Raw genomic sequence first — 16,196 nt, 5'->3', positions numbered from 1 at the left:
GTAATGATACTTGGCCAGCCCTCTCCAGCCGCCAGGGCGGTGACCCTGATGAACGGCAAGCCGACTGTCAGCAAAGCGCGCCATGTCCTCCCCTCAGACTCCCCTCCAGGCCGGGGGACCCCTGTGCACTGTCGGCCCGGGTCCACGCGCCTCCTTGATCCCCTGGCTTCGCCCGCGCACCTGCTGCTCTGCCCTGGTCCGAGAGCGGGTCCTGGGGCAGGCATCTCAGTCCCGTCACAGCCCTGACACCTGACCCGTCGCCGGGCATCCGTAACGGCAACGGCCCCGGAGCCGAGCGGGGTGCAGCCCAGCGTCTCCGAGAAGGCGCGTCCGGGTGGTCTCCGAGGTTCCCATTGCGCCTCGGCCTCCCCAGGCGCCCGCGAGGCCCAGGCGGGGCTGTGGTCGTGGGGGCGTGGCCTCATAGGGGGCGTGGCTTCTCGACCCCGCCCCCGCCCGCTCCCAGTCCGCGGGTGCCGGGGCGCAAAGCAGAAGCCGGCGCCGCTGGCCGCGCGCTGCTCGCCCGGGATGCGCTCCCTCCCGCAGCCCCAGTTCCAGGGCCTGGGCGCGGCGCAGCCCCATGGCAGGTAGCGGCGGCCTGGGCGGCGGGGCCGGGGGCGGCCAGGGAGCGGGGGCCGGGCAGGGGGCCGCGCTGCGGGGGCCGCGGGCGCCGCTGGTGCTGGGCGCGCTGGCGCTGGGCGCCTACTGCCTCTGCACCCTCCCCGGCCGCGGCCCGCCGGCCGCCCGCGCCCCCCTGCCGGCCCCCGCGCCCGCCGAGCCGCTCCGCGCCGTCCGCAGCCCGGGGGCGCCAGGCCTGCGGGTGGCCAGCGGCCCGGGACGCCGGCGCTTTCCGCAGGCGCTCATCGTGGGCGTGAAGAAGGGCGGCACGCGCGCCCTGTTGGAGTTCTTGCGGCTGCACCCCGACGTCCGCGCGCTCGGCTCTGAGCCCCACTTCTTCGACAGGTGCTACGAGCGCGGCCTCGCCTGGTACCGGTGAGCGCCCGGCCTGTCCGCCCCATCGGCGTCAGGGCGCGCACCTTCCAACAACAGCATGATGCGCCCCAGGGGTCTCACTGGGGGCGCGGCGGGCCGAGGTGTCCAGGGATCCGGGCTGAGACCAGCCTGGGTGGAGGGCCGAGGCTTGACCTCAGAGACGCGGTCCCTTGCATTGGATTTTACGGAAAGAAGAAGCAATGACTGGCCGGTGGGGGGGGGGGGCAGAAACTTTGGAAAGTCCAGGGAAAACCCTGGTTCAGCGTTGCTGAGGGGTCTCATGAAGACCCGAGGGGAGGCGTTTCCAACCGGGATAAGTAGTTTGAACCTATTGGGGTTTGAGGAGCATTAGAAATTCTTCATGCTCATCTGCCCTTCCCCACTGGATCTCTCTGGGAGAGCATGTCTGACCTCTGGCCAGTTACTCCAAGAATTTTCCCTGTAGCCTCCTAGGCAGTGTCTGACCTGTCCCCAGACCCTCAATCCTGGGAAGAGGAATCCTTCTGGTTCTGAGCGTCTGGAGGGAGTCTGGGCTTTATTTAGAAAGGAGGAAGATGTGGGAATTGGGACCCCCACCTCATGTCAAGGGGTCTGTAGCTGCCCTGCTGCCTAGCTGGATGGTGTTGGGGTGCCACGGGAGAATGTGGGGGAGCATCCAGTCCCGGCTGAGGCAGTGCGGGGCCCTGCCCTCTGCCTCCTTCCACGGTGCACAAGCCTGCCATGGTGCCCTGTCCCTTCCTGCGGGGAAATGAGGGCTTCCAGATGGAGAGGAGAGTGAGTCACCCCACTGCCTGCAGTTCTCGCCTCATCCCCAAGCTATGGGACAGAGAGGACCCAGCCCAAGGTCACCTAGTGAATTAATGGGGAGTGTAGGGTGACAGGACTTAGACTCTTGGCTCTGTGGTATACCAGTTTCCTCTTCTCAGGTTCCGCCACCCCACCCTACCTCACCCCACCCCTCAGCTGGCCCCCACTCGCTCCTATTTGTTATCTTTGCCCTTTGCACTAAAACAACTCATGGGTTTAGAGGGGCCCCAGTGAGAGAAGGAATCCTGGGCTCTGAAGGGTTGCTGCTGTTGGGGGTTCTAGGGAAGTCAGGTGGCGATGGGGAAGCGAGTCCATCCTTGGACCCAGTTGGCTGAGTCCCAGCGTCCTGGATGCTCAGGGAGAGACAGCTACCCCACTCTGACAGGGCTGCAGCATCCAAAGGCGTCCCTAATCCCTCGCTGCTGTGCAGAGGGAGAGGAAGAGGAGGAGGGAGGGAAGGAAGAAGAGGAGGAGGGGCAGGGGCGGAGGACACGCAGTTACCTAGAGCAAACTTCAGAGCCTGCCACTGGCCCCCAGGAGCTTTGAGAACAGGAGCTGTGGCAAAGCGCTGAGCTGGACGCGTGAGGGGCTGCAGCACGGCTAGTGCCGGGGGTTCTCAAAGAACCTGGGGTCAGGAGGGTCCAGAGGGTTTGGAGCCCCGTCTAGGCCCTCCCTGCGTGCATGCTCAGGTGCTGGGGAGGAGGGGGCTCCTGAGAGGCAGCTGGGCCAGATTTTCAGCTCTGGGTAGGGATCCTTGGGATCCTGGAGTGGCCGTCGTGGGAGGGGGAGATTCAGGAGCGTGTCTAACTCTGGTAGAGAAGAGACTTTCTCCTTTCTCATTTTTAGAGCCATGTCCGGGGGCCTGGGGGTGGGGGTGGCTGCAGAGGATGCAGAGGGTCGGGTCCCAGTGGCCTGCACCCATTCAGAGCTGTCTCTCAGGGCTGACTGGCACTGAGCCTTCGCTGGCCAGTGCAGAACAAGCAGGAGCCAGGCTGGCTGAGCTTTGGGGTGCGTGTGTCCGGGTGCCCAAAGGGGCTGTGTCCATGTACTGACATGTGTGGAGGTGGGCTTGGCGTGCTCACAGGTGACCTGTTCCTCTGGACCTGTCTGTCCTTTCTACCAGCTCTGAATGTGCAGTGAGCCTCTGAGAATGCCCACTGCAGCCTCAGTTTCTCCTAACGTGAAGAGCTTGCCCAGCCCCTGGGCATGGTCTGGCAGTCTGCTCTCAGGACCTGGGAAGGACTTCCAGTGAATGCAGAGCCCTGTTCTGGGAGGGGATTGGGGCAGCGAGTAGAGGAGGAGCGGCTACTGCCCCCAGTTGAATTTTGGGGACCCCCTGTTTCCCACAGGGCTGAGACCAATCTCATTTCAGGCAGTGACTCTAGTCCTTCCCGTGGACGGGGCAGGTAGGTCCTCGGCTGCTCAGAGTTGACCTTGGGCTCTGGGAAGTTCACCCCTCAGGCTCTCAGGGTCCTTCGTCTTGGAGACTGTGACCCTCCAGTGCCCCCCACTCGGCGCTTTTTCCTTGATTCACTCACTAATTGACCTTCTGTACAGCAGTGGCTGCACTCACAGGAACACCCCAAAGTCTCAGTTCAGGAGCAAGTGCCTTGTCTGGGGGCAGGTGGGGGCTAAGCTTGGGCCAAGGTGTTTTGGAGCTTGAAAGGAGAGGCGGAGGGTGGCGGGTGGGGGGACCCCTGGGTCTGGGGACCCAAGCAGCCAAGGCAGGAGCAGTGAAGTATGTGGGGGGGCTGGGCCTCTGTGGGTCTACTCTCCCCCTGCTCACCCGGAGAGGCTTCTCTGACTGGGCACTCAGCGCCCCCACTCGCCCTGCACTGCAGGCTCCACACGGGAGCCGTGACTGGGGTGTGTGGGGTCCCAGGCCGGGCTGGATGGGGCCCAGGAGAGGTGTCCACCCAGCAAAACAGAGGAGGGAGAGTCGCCAGGGCTGGGCTGAAGCTGCAGGGAAATGCAGACCAGATGAACTTGGGGACAGGGCATTTCCATAGGACAGCTTGTCAGATGTTTGCCGTGTGGAGGTCAGTGTGTTGCTCCTCTTATCCTCCCTGGTCTCTCTTGTCCCCCAAAGCCTCCATCCCCACCCTGCTTCAAGCCTGGGCTGGGCCTGGGGAGAGTAATTGATCCCAGAGATCTCAGAGTTGGAAGCCGGTGTGTGGCAGGAGTGGGCCTGGAAAGTCTGCAGCCCCTGCCCCCTCCCCACTCCTCTGCTCCTTGGATCCAGGACACCTCTTCCATCTGCTCCTCTACTTCTGGGAGAGACAGCAGCGGCAGGTGCTGGTGTCCCCTTAACTCCTCCTTGTGGCCACGTCACCCGGGAGGAGTGAAGGGCTGGGGGCTATTCAGAAGCCTACCCGGTCTGGAAAGGGAAGGACGGTGCACCTCTGGACCACTTGGTGCCTGGCGGGTAGAAAGGATGAAAAGAGTGTGTCAAAGATGGATGGGGGGCTTCTCCTGAGCAATTGGGGTGGTTGTCTTCCCTAACCAAAGTGTTGAAGGGTTGTCTTCCCTAACCAAAGTGTTGAAGTGACTTCTCCTCCTCCTCCTCCTCCTTCTTCTTCAGGATTTATTTATTTATTTGAGGAGGGAAGAGGCAGAGCCAGAGGGAGGAAGAGTCCCAAGCTGACTTGCTGAGCACAGAGACCAACGCAGGGCTTGATCTCATGACCCCAAGATCATGACCTGAACCAAAACCAAGAGTTGGATGCTTGACTGACAGGACCACCCAGGTGCCCCAGGGACAGTGACTTCAGATGTGGCCTGGCACACTGTCTCTTTGTGGGTCTCAGCACTGAGGTTCAGTGGAAAGGGGTTTCCTGTAGCCCTGGGTCTCAGCCCTTGGTATTGTCACAAGCCAAGGTCTCCTTGAACTTATTCATTTGAAGGGAGAGGTCTGAGTACTGTTCCAGCTGGATTCCCAGCTGTAGGAGGCCGGCAGAGGGGCGCAGGGGCTCTGGGAGCAGAACCCCAGCTGACCGCCTGGCAGCAGCTGCAGCCCAGCACTGTGGGCTGATGCTTCGTCCCTGAGCCCGCCTGTCAGAGGGGGCAGTGAGCGGCAGGGACTGAGCGCCAGTTCGTGCTTTCATGGAGATGGAGAAACAGAGCTGTCGCCATCACTTCTGTGGACCAGCTCTGCCTGGAGCCTTGTTCTGAAGGAGGGGAAACTAGCAGACCGTGCAGCCCACCTGACTCCCCAGAGTCCCCGGGATGGTGTCAGGGAGCCAGTGGCATGCCCTGGACTCACATGTGCACATTCTCTTGTCCCACCACCAGCACCCTCCAAGCTAAGTACCCTAACTCATGGGTCTGTGCATCTCTGTGTCCTCCTGACCTGAGTTTTGTTGGGGGTCTGAGTAGAAGGAGGAAACTCAGACCCTGCCTCCCAAGGGCTTGGGTCTGGGGGTCCCCGAGGCTGGATAAAACCTGAACTCCACAATTTGTGTCACCTCCCTGGCTGGGGCCAGTCCTGGAGCCTATCAGCTGAGTAGGGGCAGCTCCCTCAGAGGACAGGAGGCGGGGCCAGCCTGCAGAGACCTCCCCTCCCTAGCACAGGTCCCGACAGCCTCTGCCTCTGTTGACCTAGTTCCTGGACCTCCCGTAGGGCTGTTTGCTCAGCTGGCTAGGCCACACCCTGCCCGCCTCACCCTGTACTACCTGGTTGGCAGGTGTGGCAGTGGGACACACTGCTCAGGGTAGCTGCCCTCCCCACTCTGGGCGGGTGTTCAGGATGGGCTGCCCCAGGTTTGGGGCTGTCGGGGGCTGTCACCAGCCCACTCCCCCAGAACCTTGGGATGAGTCAGTACTCCCCTCCCCTGGCCAAAAATGCTGCAGCTGAAGCAGCCTTGCACTGTGGGGTCTAAGCCAGGTCTGGGAAGCCCAGGCAGCTGGGGTCTTGGGACAGGGACTCAGGCCACTGAACTCCCTGCTCTCTAGTGTGCTGTGCTGTGCTGGAGGCTATTCGCATTCTGATCTGTTCTGATCCATTCTGATCCATTCTGATCTGGTCCAGGTCAGTGAGAATTAGCAGGGCTGTAATCAGAGGCAGGAGAGTCTGTGCAAGGGAGGAGGGAAGAGGGAGGGCAGCTGCCCTTTGTTGGGGACACTTGTCAGTAATTAATGGCCTGATTAGGGGATGTGTGATGTGAGGGCCTGAGGGATGGGGAAGGTGGGCGGGGCTGTGTGGGTGGCCCCCAGGATGCTGGCCTCCTGAGAACTGCGTCTGGGGCAAGAGGCCCAGCAGTGTCGAGTGTGGGCACAACCTAGCTCTGGGAGAGGGGTGGGCAGCCTGGCGGGATGGGCCCCCACTGTGGGCACCCAGGCTGCCCACCCAAGCACCTAGGATGACAGGGTTTGCTGGGGAAGGCTGGCCTACTTTGGAGGTTTGGGACTTCCCTGGAGGAAGGGGAGGTTAGTTCTGGGTCACTGGGGGCCAGTACCCACTGTCGCCTACCTTCCTCCCCTCCATCCCCAGGAGCCTGATGCCACGCACCCTGGATGGGCAGATCACCATGGAGAAAACCCCTAGCTACTTCGTGACTCGGGAGGCTCCTGGCCGCATCCACGGCATGTCCCCAGACACGAAGCTGATCGTGGTGGTGCGGAACCCTGTGACCCGGGCCATCTCTGACTATGCCCAGACGCTCTCCAAGACGCCGGGCCTGCCCAGTTTCCGTGCCCTGGCCTTCCGCCATGGCCTGGGCCCCGTGGATACGGCCTGGAGCGCCGTGCGCATCGGCCTGTATGCCCAGCACCTGGACAACTGGCTGCGCTTCTTCCCCTTGTCCCGCTTCCTGTTCGTCAGCGGGGAGCGCCTGGTCAGCGACCCGGCGGGAGAGCTCGGCCGCGTCCAGGACTTCCTGGGCCTCAAGCGGGTGGTCACGGACAAGCACTTTTACTTCAACGCCACCAAGGGCTTCCCCTGCCTCAAGAAGGCCCAGGGGAGCAGCCGCCCACGCTGCCTGGGCAAATCCAAGGGCCGGCCCCACCCGCGGGTGCCCGAGGCTGTGGTCCAGCGCCTGCGGGACTTCTACCGGCCCTTTAACCGCAAGTTCTACCAGATGACTGGCCAGGACTTCGGCTGGGACTGAGGAGGACAGGCCAGCCCTCGTGCTGCCTGGGGACACGCAGTAACCTTAATTTATGCCTGTCACCTGGCCGGAACAGTCCGTGTACAGGTAATGGGTAGAGAAAAATATTTAAGAAGTAAAGTTTGCATCTGTGTTCCTCCACATAACCTTGAAGGTTGCAAGGTGGGGGTTGGAGGTGCCACCGCCCGGGGAAATGATCATCACACCAGTTATCTCTACAGGGCACTGTTCATATGCCAGGAGTGGTCCAAAACCCAATCCTTATCCACCCCTTGGGGTGTTCTGTGAGCTTGGCCACACATAACAGATGAGCAACTGAGGCTCAGAGAGGCTTAGGGCCGGCCCAGTGACGCCCAGCTTAGACCTGGTGATTCTGGAAGCAGCCCTCCAACCTCCCAGCAGCTCCGGGGCGGTCTGGCCCCGCCCACCACAGACCACGTCCCCGCAGAGATCCCACCACAGACCACGCCCACGCATAGATCCCGCCGGATAGGCCTCGCCCACAAAAGATCCTAGCCTCCAGCCACGCCCACCCTCTAGGCCACGCCCACTTTCCAGGGCCACGCCCTCCCGCAGCTCCCACCCTCCGGACCCTGCCTGGCTATAGGCTATAGGACTTGCCCCGTCAGTGGGTCACCACCCTAGGCCCTGGATGCCCCAGTTCTGCTGAGTGACAGGCTCCCTCCCCCAGGGGATGGGCCGGAAGGCATGCCCAGGGACGTCCACCGCCTGCTCGGCTCCTGAGCCAGATTTGGGTGTTCCAGGGTGCCCTGTCCACCCCTCTCCCCCTGGGAATGCAGAGGCCCCTTCAGTAATGATTATCACTGCTCCTGGCCACACTGCCCTCACAATGGCCTCCAGGGACCCTTAGGCCCAAGCCTGGCATGGCCTGGCTGTGCTGGGCCCTCGTAGGACCCGGCTGCACCCTCTGCACCCCAGGCCTGTGTCCATATGAAATCCTTGGCCCTGATGTGGCCTTTCCACCCCTGGGCTACTTGGAGCAGCTGCCTGTCCTGGGCCCCAGGGCTGAAACGAGGGAGGATTTCCAGGGGAGTGGCAGCCCCCTTTCCCGGCTGACTGTGAACCAGTGGCCCCACCAGTGGCCCCACCAGTCACGGTGGTTACCGTCTTTGTCGCATGACCATCCGAGTTGTCAGCTGATGTCCACACATGAGAAGAGGCTCAACAGGAAGCAGGGAGGGAGATGGGGGCCTCTGTCCTCCGCGGCCTGGCCCGGAGCCCTGTGCCCCTTCCTGCTGGTTCTGGGCTCAGAGGAGGACATTCCTGTCTGGACTGTCCCAAGGGGCCAGCCCTGTCCCTAGGCTCTGCCATCAGGGTCAGGCCGGGGGCAGGGCTGGGGGCTGCCCCAAGAGACCTTGGCGGAAATGTGGTGGCAGATGTGGGCAGATGTGGGTGAGATGTTCCTGTGTGTGGGCGCAGGGGAGGGCTGGCCCAATCTGCAATAACGATGATGAGCAAGGGGTGCCCTTCATTCTGGAATCCCTCCTGGGTGACAGGCACTGGGCTTGGCAGTGCTGTCCCTGTCCCTGGTGCTGGGGCCCCACTTGGGGACGGCATGGCAGCCTGGTCCATGCTTGTTTCTGCTTCCTGGACACACCATTGTGCAGACGTCCACGAGCTCACGCCTGGATGGCTTCGGGGGCACCTCTTTTGTTCTCCTGCAAGGAGCTCTTTGCTTGCATGGCAGCCAGAGAGGGGGGCGTCTTCAGAGTCCACCAGATCCCATTATTTTAAAACGCTCCCGTCTTCTACCCCCGCCCCCATTGCCTCTAGAATGAGGACCACATGCCTGACTGCAGCAGCTGGCCCTGAGGCCTGCCCCTGCCTCCCCGGCCTGCACGCTCCTCTCAGCCCTGAGCTTGTGCCCGGCCACCTCCACCTGCCACGGCCTGTGTCGCCTTTGCCTATGCTGTTCCCTCTGCCTGGCCTGGAAGGCGGAGATCAAGAGGGAGCAGGCGGAGAAGGCAGCGGCTGTGCTCGCACACTGGGCTCGTTTCCTCCCTACACTTCGAGTCCCTTTCCTGAGCTCACTGACATGACCCACTTTTCTCTTCCTGAAGCTTCTTGGAAGTAGAGCTGTGGGAGCCACCTGTTTGTCTGGCTTTGGTGCCCAGAAGGCAGACTGGAGACAGTGAGCAGAGGGGGTGAGCCGGCTCCTTCCGGTCACCCCCCTCCCAAGTGGAAACGGCCTGACCGCCAACGCCCAGAGCCAGGTGCCCAGCTGGGCCCCCAACACGCTGAGGGCAGATGTGGTGGTCCTCCCAGCTGTGTGTGGGGGTGGGTCTCCGTGGGAGAGTCATCGGCCTTTAATTAAGGTCCCTAAATTGTTTCCCCAGATGCTCAGTGGTTTTCCATGTTGGAATGTTCCAGATGGGACGAGAAGTGCTGATTCAGTTACCTTCCTCCTGTTCTGCTCAGTGGAGTAGAAAGGGCCGGGGACTCCTCCTCCCCTCGTCCAAAGCCAGCCCGACTGGGATGGGGCAGCTGGGAGTGGGGGGTCTTCCCCGGTCCCCGGCCTTCGGGCCATGGCTGGTACAAGGTGGGGGCCCACCAGGACCAGCAGGTGCGCCTGGGGGAGGACAGCCTTCTTACCCCGTGCCTTACACAGGCAGGCACTGGGAACCCTGTGCGGGCCCTGGCCTGAGGGTCCCCTGACCCTGGGGAGCTTCGGGACCTGGGTCTGCCCTCCCTGTTGGTCTGGCAGTATTTCCCTATCGTGAATCTTCTTTCCAGATGAGGAGAGGACCCAGACAGCACCCCGTCCTCCCCCATGTCCTTGCATCCACAGCGCCTGAGGGGGGCCTGGCTCCCTCCCTCCCCTGGAGGAGGTGCTGCCAGGAGCACATCTGCAGCCACCTGCTGACTCTGTCCTCTTGTGAAGGCGGGTCCCTGCCTCCAGGGCTGGAGGGCCTGCTTGCTTCCCTCCAGGCTTCTCCAGGCTGCAGGGCAGTCCCAGGTGTCAGAGGGAAAAGTCTGGAAGGAGAGGTACCATTCTGGGGTAGCGCGTGTGACCCCTTTCACCCCAGGAGCAGGGATGCTTTGGGGAGAAGCCTGGTCCTCCTGGTCCCCATGGCTGGTCTCCATATCCCAGGGTGGACACTACTGGGACCTGTGCCCTCAGCCAGATCCAGAGGCCCTTCCCAAACTCTAGGCGGCCCCGTTCCTGGGAGCTTCTCGTTCCTATTAAGGAGCTGCTGGTCTGAGCAAGTCCCCCTGCATCGCTGCCAGGATGGGCCAGGCAAAGCCTGCAGACCCTCGATGTTTCCCTCTGCGTGGCTCCGGCAGCCTCTGGGACTCTGGATGCCCTCCGTGCCTATGGCAGCTGTCGGAGGGGCTGGGAAGTTGAGGACGTCGTGAACCTTGTGGTTCATTTCTGTGGGACTCCCTGTCTAGAAGTCTTCTCGTAAGTTGGCAAGGGCTGACTCCTGAAGACTCTGTCCTTGGGGCAAAGAGAGTGCGGGTTGGGGTCTGGGGGAGCCTGGGGTGGAGGGACAGGGCCTCAGGACCCAGCGACTCCATCGTGTCCCTCTCAACCCTTGGAGTGCCGGGGGCCTTGTGTGCCCAGGGTGAGGGCGCCCCGTCCGGCAGGAAGCCTCCACCTCCTGGGCCTTCAGTCCTTCGTGCTTCTCCCCAGGGCTCTCCGGTTCCATGTCACGCTTCCTCTGTTTCCTACCTTGTGTCTTACGTGAACTCCCCGAGGAGGGGGACCACCCTCCAAATAACAGGAAAAGCTCAGCACCAAACTACAAAATGAACAGGACCCACAGCCGAGGGGTATGGCAGGAGGGAGAAGGGGCAGCCCTGGGAGAGGATGGCCCACCCAGCCGTGCCAGGCAGGGGACAGCGGGACCCTCCAGGTGTGGGCCCCCGGCAGTGTCGGGGGAGTGGTTAGGGGGACCATGAGTGTAAACCAGGCCCTTCACCTATGTACCTGGAAGGTTTACAAACCGGTGTACAAATGAGAGCTTATGCAATGGCCGTGGCCTCCTGACAAGAGCCAGAGGGCGGAAGCAACCCAGTGTCCATCCACAGAGGAGCGGGCACACGAAATGTGGTCTGTCCGTGCCGTGGGCTGTTCTTCAGCCACGGAAAGGGTTGAGGCTGTGGTGCACACCACGGCGGGAACGCATCTTGGAAATGCGGTTAGTGAGAGAAGCCAGACACAAAGGGTCACATGTTGTATGATTGGATTTGTGTGAAGTGTCCGGAATGGGCAACTCCACGGGTGCAGAGATCTGAGTGGTGGTCGCCAGGGGCCCAGGGATGGGTTGGGGGCTTCCCCCGGTGGGGAGAGAAACATGTTTTTGGAACCAGGTAGGAGTGGTGATCACGCAACACCGTGAAGGCACTACATGCCCCTGAATTGTTCACTTTAATATGGTGATTTTCTTAAAGATGAATTTTATCTCAGTTTTTTTTTTAAACGACTTCCATAGAAAATTGTGGATTATAGGGATGGGTTATTAATTCTCCCAGGACATGAAGGATTCATTAAGCAGGGCCCACCACAGATGGAACCCGAGGGAAGTTACAGGGAGGGATGGCTCAGGGGCAAGACAGTGAGGTTTCCCCCTGTGAGGGATGAGGGGGGCGGCTCTGTAGGGGGCAGGGGGGCGCACTGTCCCCGCAGGCCCCCGCAGTCCCCGCAGCACCCCCCGCACAGCCCCCGACCCCGGCAAGGCAAGGCAGGGGCACACGGCTCAGGGCCGGCTGCTTCAATCATCCTGGTAGACCTTGGGGCCTGGTCTGGGACCTGGCGCTGGGTGATTCAGGACAGGGCATGGTGTCGTGTGAGGGGTGTGTCCGAGTGCAGGCTCTGGGTAACAGGGGAGGTATAAACAACTGTGGCTGGTGGTTTCGCCTGTGATCAATGGAAGCCAAACAGACCAACACACAATCTACGAAAACCGAGTTGGAACACTAGTCATGTTCTTTTGTGCCAGGAACCGTTTCCTCTGGAGCCCCAGCCCTTGCAAACCTGTGGACCACAGTTCTCAGCTCCGGGACTTGGGTGGTGCTCGGGGTCATTCTGGGTCCCAAGCTGCCAGGGCCCTGGGCTGGGCATGTCTTCATGGCACAGGCCCCACTGGCAGCAGCACCTCCGTGACCTCTTGTTCGGGGAGGCCACGCTGGCAGGGGCTGGCCTTGCCTGCCTCATCCTACTCTGCACCCCTCGGAGACCCTGGACTGCTCCCAGGATAGAGCAGGTCAGTCCGGGGACTCTTGCAGAATAATCTGGGGGCACAGTCTGCTCTGAACAAGCTGGTCTGGCGAGAAGAGGTTTGCTCGAGACCCCAGGTGGGGCTGAGGGTGGGCACACTGGGCACGGTCTACGTTGATTCCTGGAGCCAGTCTGCTGGGTTCTGAAGTAGGGCCGGCCCTCTGGACTAGGGTGGCAGGGCTGCATCACCAGAGCCTGTGGGAACGCCCTGAAGGCCTGGCTCGAGGGGGACTTGACCGACAGCGGCCACCAGGGAGACCCTGAGGCCATCATGCTGAGTCCCTCCAGATGCCTGTGCACCTGCAGGCTGCCTAGCCTCGGGTGATGGCCTTGCCCTTGAGCCCTGGGATGTTTAGCATCCCACCATGTTGACCCTGGGATGTTCAGCCCCACCTTCAGAAGTGCTGAGACTCTTGGGGCGTCTGGGTGGCGGCACAGGTTGAGCGTCGGACTCCTGGTTTCAGCTCAGGTGGTGATCTCAGGGTCCTGAGATCGGGCTCCGTGCTCTGTGTGGAGCCTACTTCTCCCTCCCCGTCTCTTTCTTCTCCCTTCCCCTCCCCTTCTTCTCCTTCCTGCTCTCTCTCAAATAAATAAATGAAATCTTAAAAAAAAAGAAAAAAAGGAAATGATGAGTCCTCTCACTTGACCCCCAGCACGGGTGCGGCCTGGGCTGCCAGGGACTTTGGACAAGAGGTGGGGGCTCTGCTCCCACTCAGAGCCAAGCTCCTGGCTTTGAGGCTGAGAGAGTTTTTTATACTGCTTAATCTGAGCCACATTGCATGTGCTTTTTGCTGGAAGAGCCGTATGAAAACAGTCAGTCAACCAAGACGGTTAATGCAAAACTGTTGCCAGGACTGTTTCATACTCAATATCTGATTCAGAGGGGAGCGGGCCTCAGCCGGGCTGTAGAGGACAATTGGAGGTCTTGTTCCCGCTGCCTGTCTGCTCCCAGCCCTGAGCGCTGGGGACCCACAGCCCCCCACGGGTCAGGCCCCGCTGCCTCCCTTCCGGCCTCCAAGAGGGAGGACGGCGTATCTGATGGAAAGTGCATCTGGAGACGTTCACTTCCACCAAGCACCCAAGGGGAAGCCCATGTCCCTCAAGGGGACGGGAGACGCAGTGGTGGTGACAGCAGGCCACTCCTCGGCCAGCCCCGCTGGTTAGTTCAGGAGAAGCATCTGGGCACTGTCTAACTTCCTGTCTCACTGTCTGGACTTGGGTTGGGGGGGAGCCCCTGTACAGGGGATGCACGGGTGGCTAGTGCTTCTGCTGCTGGCTGGACCTGCTGGTGCAAAGTGGGGGACACAGAGCCGGGAGGGAGCATGGCCGGGGTGCAGAGTCACAGGCAGGCCCGGAAAGGCAAGAAGAAACCAACTGGGGATGCCCTTGTGCCTAGGGAAGCCCACCGCCTCCTCGGTGGGCTGACTTTGGGCCACGTGCACATGCATTTCACCTCGGTCAGAAACAAACCCGGGGAGGGGGTGGGTAGTGTCCCAGGTGAGCACAGCACATGCCGCACACGTTCATTTCTCCCGTGCGGGGCTGCAGGATGCAGGATCGGCGCCCCACAGGCCTGCTGTGTGATGGGCCGCTTCCCGCTTCCCGCTTCCCGCTTCCCGCTTCCCGGCGGCCAGACGCCTGTTCCGCACCCCCCCCCCCCCAGCAGAGACAGGAGGCAGCTCTGCGTCTCTTCTTAGGAGGTTCCCGGGCCTCTACTCTCACTATCTTACAGCCCCAGGGGCCCTGTCCCTAATGCGGTCACCTGGGGGCTCAGCATGTCAACATAGGAATTTGGGAGGACACCTATAGGTCATAATGGGGGGTCAGGAAGGCAGGAAAGCAGAGCCACTCGTTTGCTGGTGGGGCACAAAGCAGACAGTGTGCTATGGGCGGCTGCGGTGCCCCGGCGGAGGGAGCATGGGCTGCCTCCCAGAGCTGACAGGGGTCCCGGCCTAGCCACCCCAAAACCAGGGGCTTCAGCCTCACCAATGCAAGGAGACGAATCCCGTCAACAAGCAGGGGAGCTTGGGAGGGACCCTGGTACCGCGGTGGGAGAGACTCCCCACTCCCGACTCATGGACACAGAGGGTGGTAAGTGGGCGCTGTCTCAAGCCTCTGACTTTGTACTCATTTATTTTGCAGCATCAGAAACTAATGCAACAGGGTGGGCCAGCCAGAAGAACGTTCTGGAAGTGAGGAGCCGGCCTCAGACAAGGTTCACGCACCACCCTCACTTTCTGGATGGCGAGGTGTGGAGAAGGATTCGGAACCTACAGGCTGGCGGTTCTGTTCTCACCAGGGCCCCCACCCCAGGGCCCACGTGGGTTGGCAGCTCGCCCAGGTCGCCCACCCCGCCACCCCTCCCAGAAGGGTTGGGAAGGCTGGTGCCACTCCGGGTGAGACCCAGTGGGGTGAAGTCTGGCTTTTGTTAAGTATCATAAGCTCAGTGCTAATCCCTGCCAGGAACAAACATCTAGTCCCTGATGCGCTGTAAACGCCGAAGACGCAGGTCCGCAGAAGCCGCTGTGCGCACGGCAGAGGCTCTGCCGGAGGAGCCCAGGGGACAGGGAGGGCGAGGGAGGCCGGTCCACACACCCGGCGAGGCCCGGGCTGCCCTGCAGAGGGCCGCGGCGGAGTTGGCGACAACGGCAGGAGCGGCCTGTGTCCCCGTCCAGGCAGCTGTGACTGCTGGTGTGAGGGTGTGCCTGGCCTCGGAAGCTTTTCTGGGGACAGAACTAGTCCTGTGACGCGGGGCCTCAGGTCTCCCCTCTGTGAGGGACCCCTCACAGCCCTGTCCTTGACTCCACGTTGGAGTCCCGGGCCTTCCGCGACAGGCTCCCGCCCCAGCTGACCGGGAGCAGGGCCATGGGCGCCCACCTGCCACGGCGTCTGTGCTGGCTCTCACGGCGTCCCACACGAAGGCGTGTCTGCCCAGAGCCTGTGATCCTCACCGTGTCTGGGTACAGGGCCTTTGCGGTTGCAACTAGTCAAGGATTTGGAGATGAGAGCGTCCTGCTGGGCCCGGAGTCGGGTGACAGGTGTCCTTGTAGGGAGAGGTGCCCATAGGCAGACGCAGAGAAGCGGCCGTGTGGGGACAGAGGCAGGAGCCGGCCTCTGGCTTTTAGGAGAGCCCAGCCCTGCAACGCCTTGCTTTCCTACTCTGGCCTCCAGAGCTGTGAGAGCTCACATCTGTTTCTGAACGCCCCCCCCCAGGGCATGGTTCTGTGCTGAGGGCTCCCCAGACGCTCAGCGGGGTTGGAGCCAAGGAGTCAGAGCGCCCCCCTCCTGTGGGTCCTGGAGGCCGGCGGGAGTCATGTGGGGGCGGCCTGCGTGGAGAGGACGGGGCAGGGCCTCAGCAAGCCCGTGGGTCAGTGTGTCCAGAATTCTCCCGTCGAGGGCGCCTGCCACCCCGAAGCTCTCCTGCGTGGCGGGAAGGAGCCTTGCGTCCACTTTCCATCACTGCCCTGGCACATGACCACAAGCTCAGGGTCCTGCGGTAGCCCAGGCGCCTGACCGCGCAGATCTGGAGGCCAGCAGAGGCTAAGATCTTAGCGAGGGGGGACGGGTTGCTTCATAAAAAGCAGCAAATTTCCCGGCTCCCTCCTGCTGGCCCTCCTCCCTCTGCTTTTTGGCTTTAATGGTCTCCTTCAGCTCCAAATTCAGGTGGCTCTGAATAAAGAAGAGTGAGCACAAACTTGTCAGCCTTCCTCTTGGCAGGATGATGGAGCTCCGTGGGCTGGAGGAGCGCAGGGGTGAGTGTGGGACAGGGTCGTGTCTCCCGTCTGCTGGGCCAGCGCACCTCCTGCTCCCAGAGGAAGTGCCCAGTGCTCATCTCCACCTCGAGGGTGCGGGCAGAGGGGGTCCAGCTGTGCCCAGAGGGCGAATGTAGGCCAGGCAGAGCCAGAAGGTTGGAAGGACGAAGACAGGCACAGAGCTGGCCTAGGATACTTGCGGGGTGATCGGGGACACCACAGGAACCCAGGGACCGGGTGACGCATGCAGGCACGTACACACCCCAGCCAGCCACGGCCCCTCCTGCCAGCCCGAGACCA

At 62.0% G+C, this 16,196-nt stretch overlaps 1 protein-coding gene across 1 annotated transcript; it reads left to right on the top strand.

The window, feature by feature from the left end:
* The first annotated feature begins 577 nt into the window (after positions 1–577).
* Positions 578–7,048, top strand: HS3ST6 (heparan sulfate-glucosamine 3-sulfotransferase 6). Its single transcript, XM_077904922.1, has 2 exons — positions 578–990; positions 6,287–7,048. The coding sequence occupies exons 1-2, from the start codon at positions 578–580 to the stop codon at positions 6,900–6,902; spliced, it is 1,029 nt and encodes a 342-aa protein (XP_077761048.1). The 3' UTR covers positions 6,903–7,048.
* Positions 7,049–16,196: the final 9,148 nt, after the last annotated feature.

The sequence above is a fragment of the Canis aureus genome, chromosome 8 (assembly GCF_053574225.1).
Source record: "Canis aureus isolate CA01 chromosome 8, VMU_Caureus_v.1.0, whole genome shotgun sequence".
Lineage (NCBI taxonomy): Eukaryota > Metazoa > Chordata > Mammalia > Carnivora > Canidae > Canis > Canis aureus.
Note: the sequence above shows the minus strand (reverse complement) of the source record. Positions and strands in the feature narration are given on the sequence as shown.

Bases quoted from the DNA above. Each gene is read 5' to 3' on its own strand.
- HS3ST6 (XM_077904922.1), top strand. From the start codon at position 578: ATGGCAGGTAGCGGCGGCCTGGGCGGCGGGGCCGGGGGCGGCCAGGGA. The intron at 991-6,286 runs GTGAGCGCCCGG...CTCCATCCCCAG, and splicing joins CGCGGCCTCGCCTGGTACCG to GAGCCTGATGCCACGCACCC.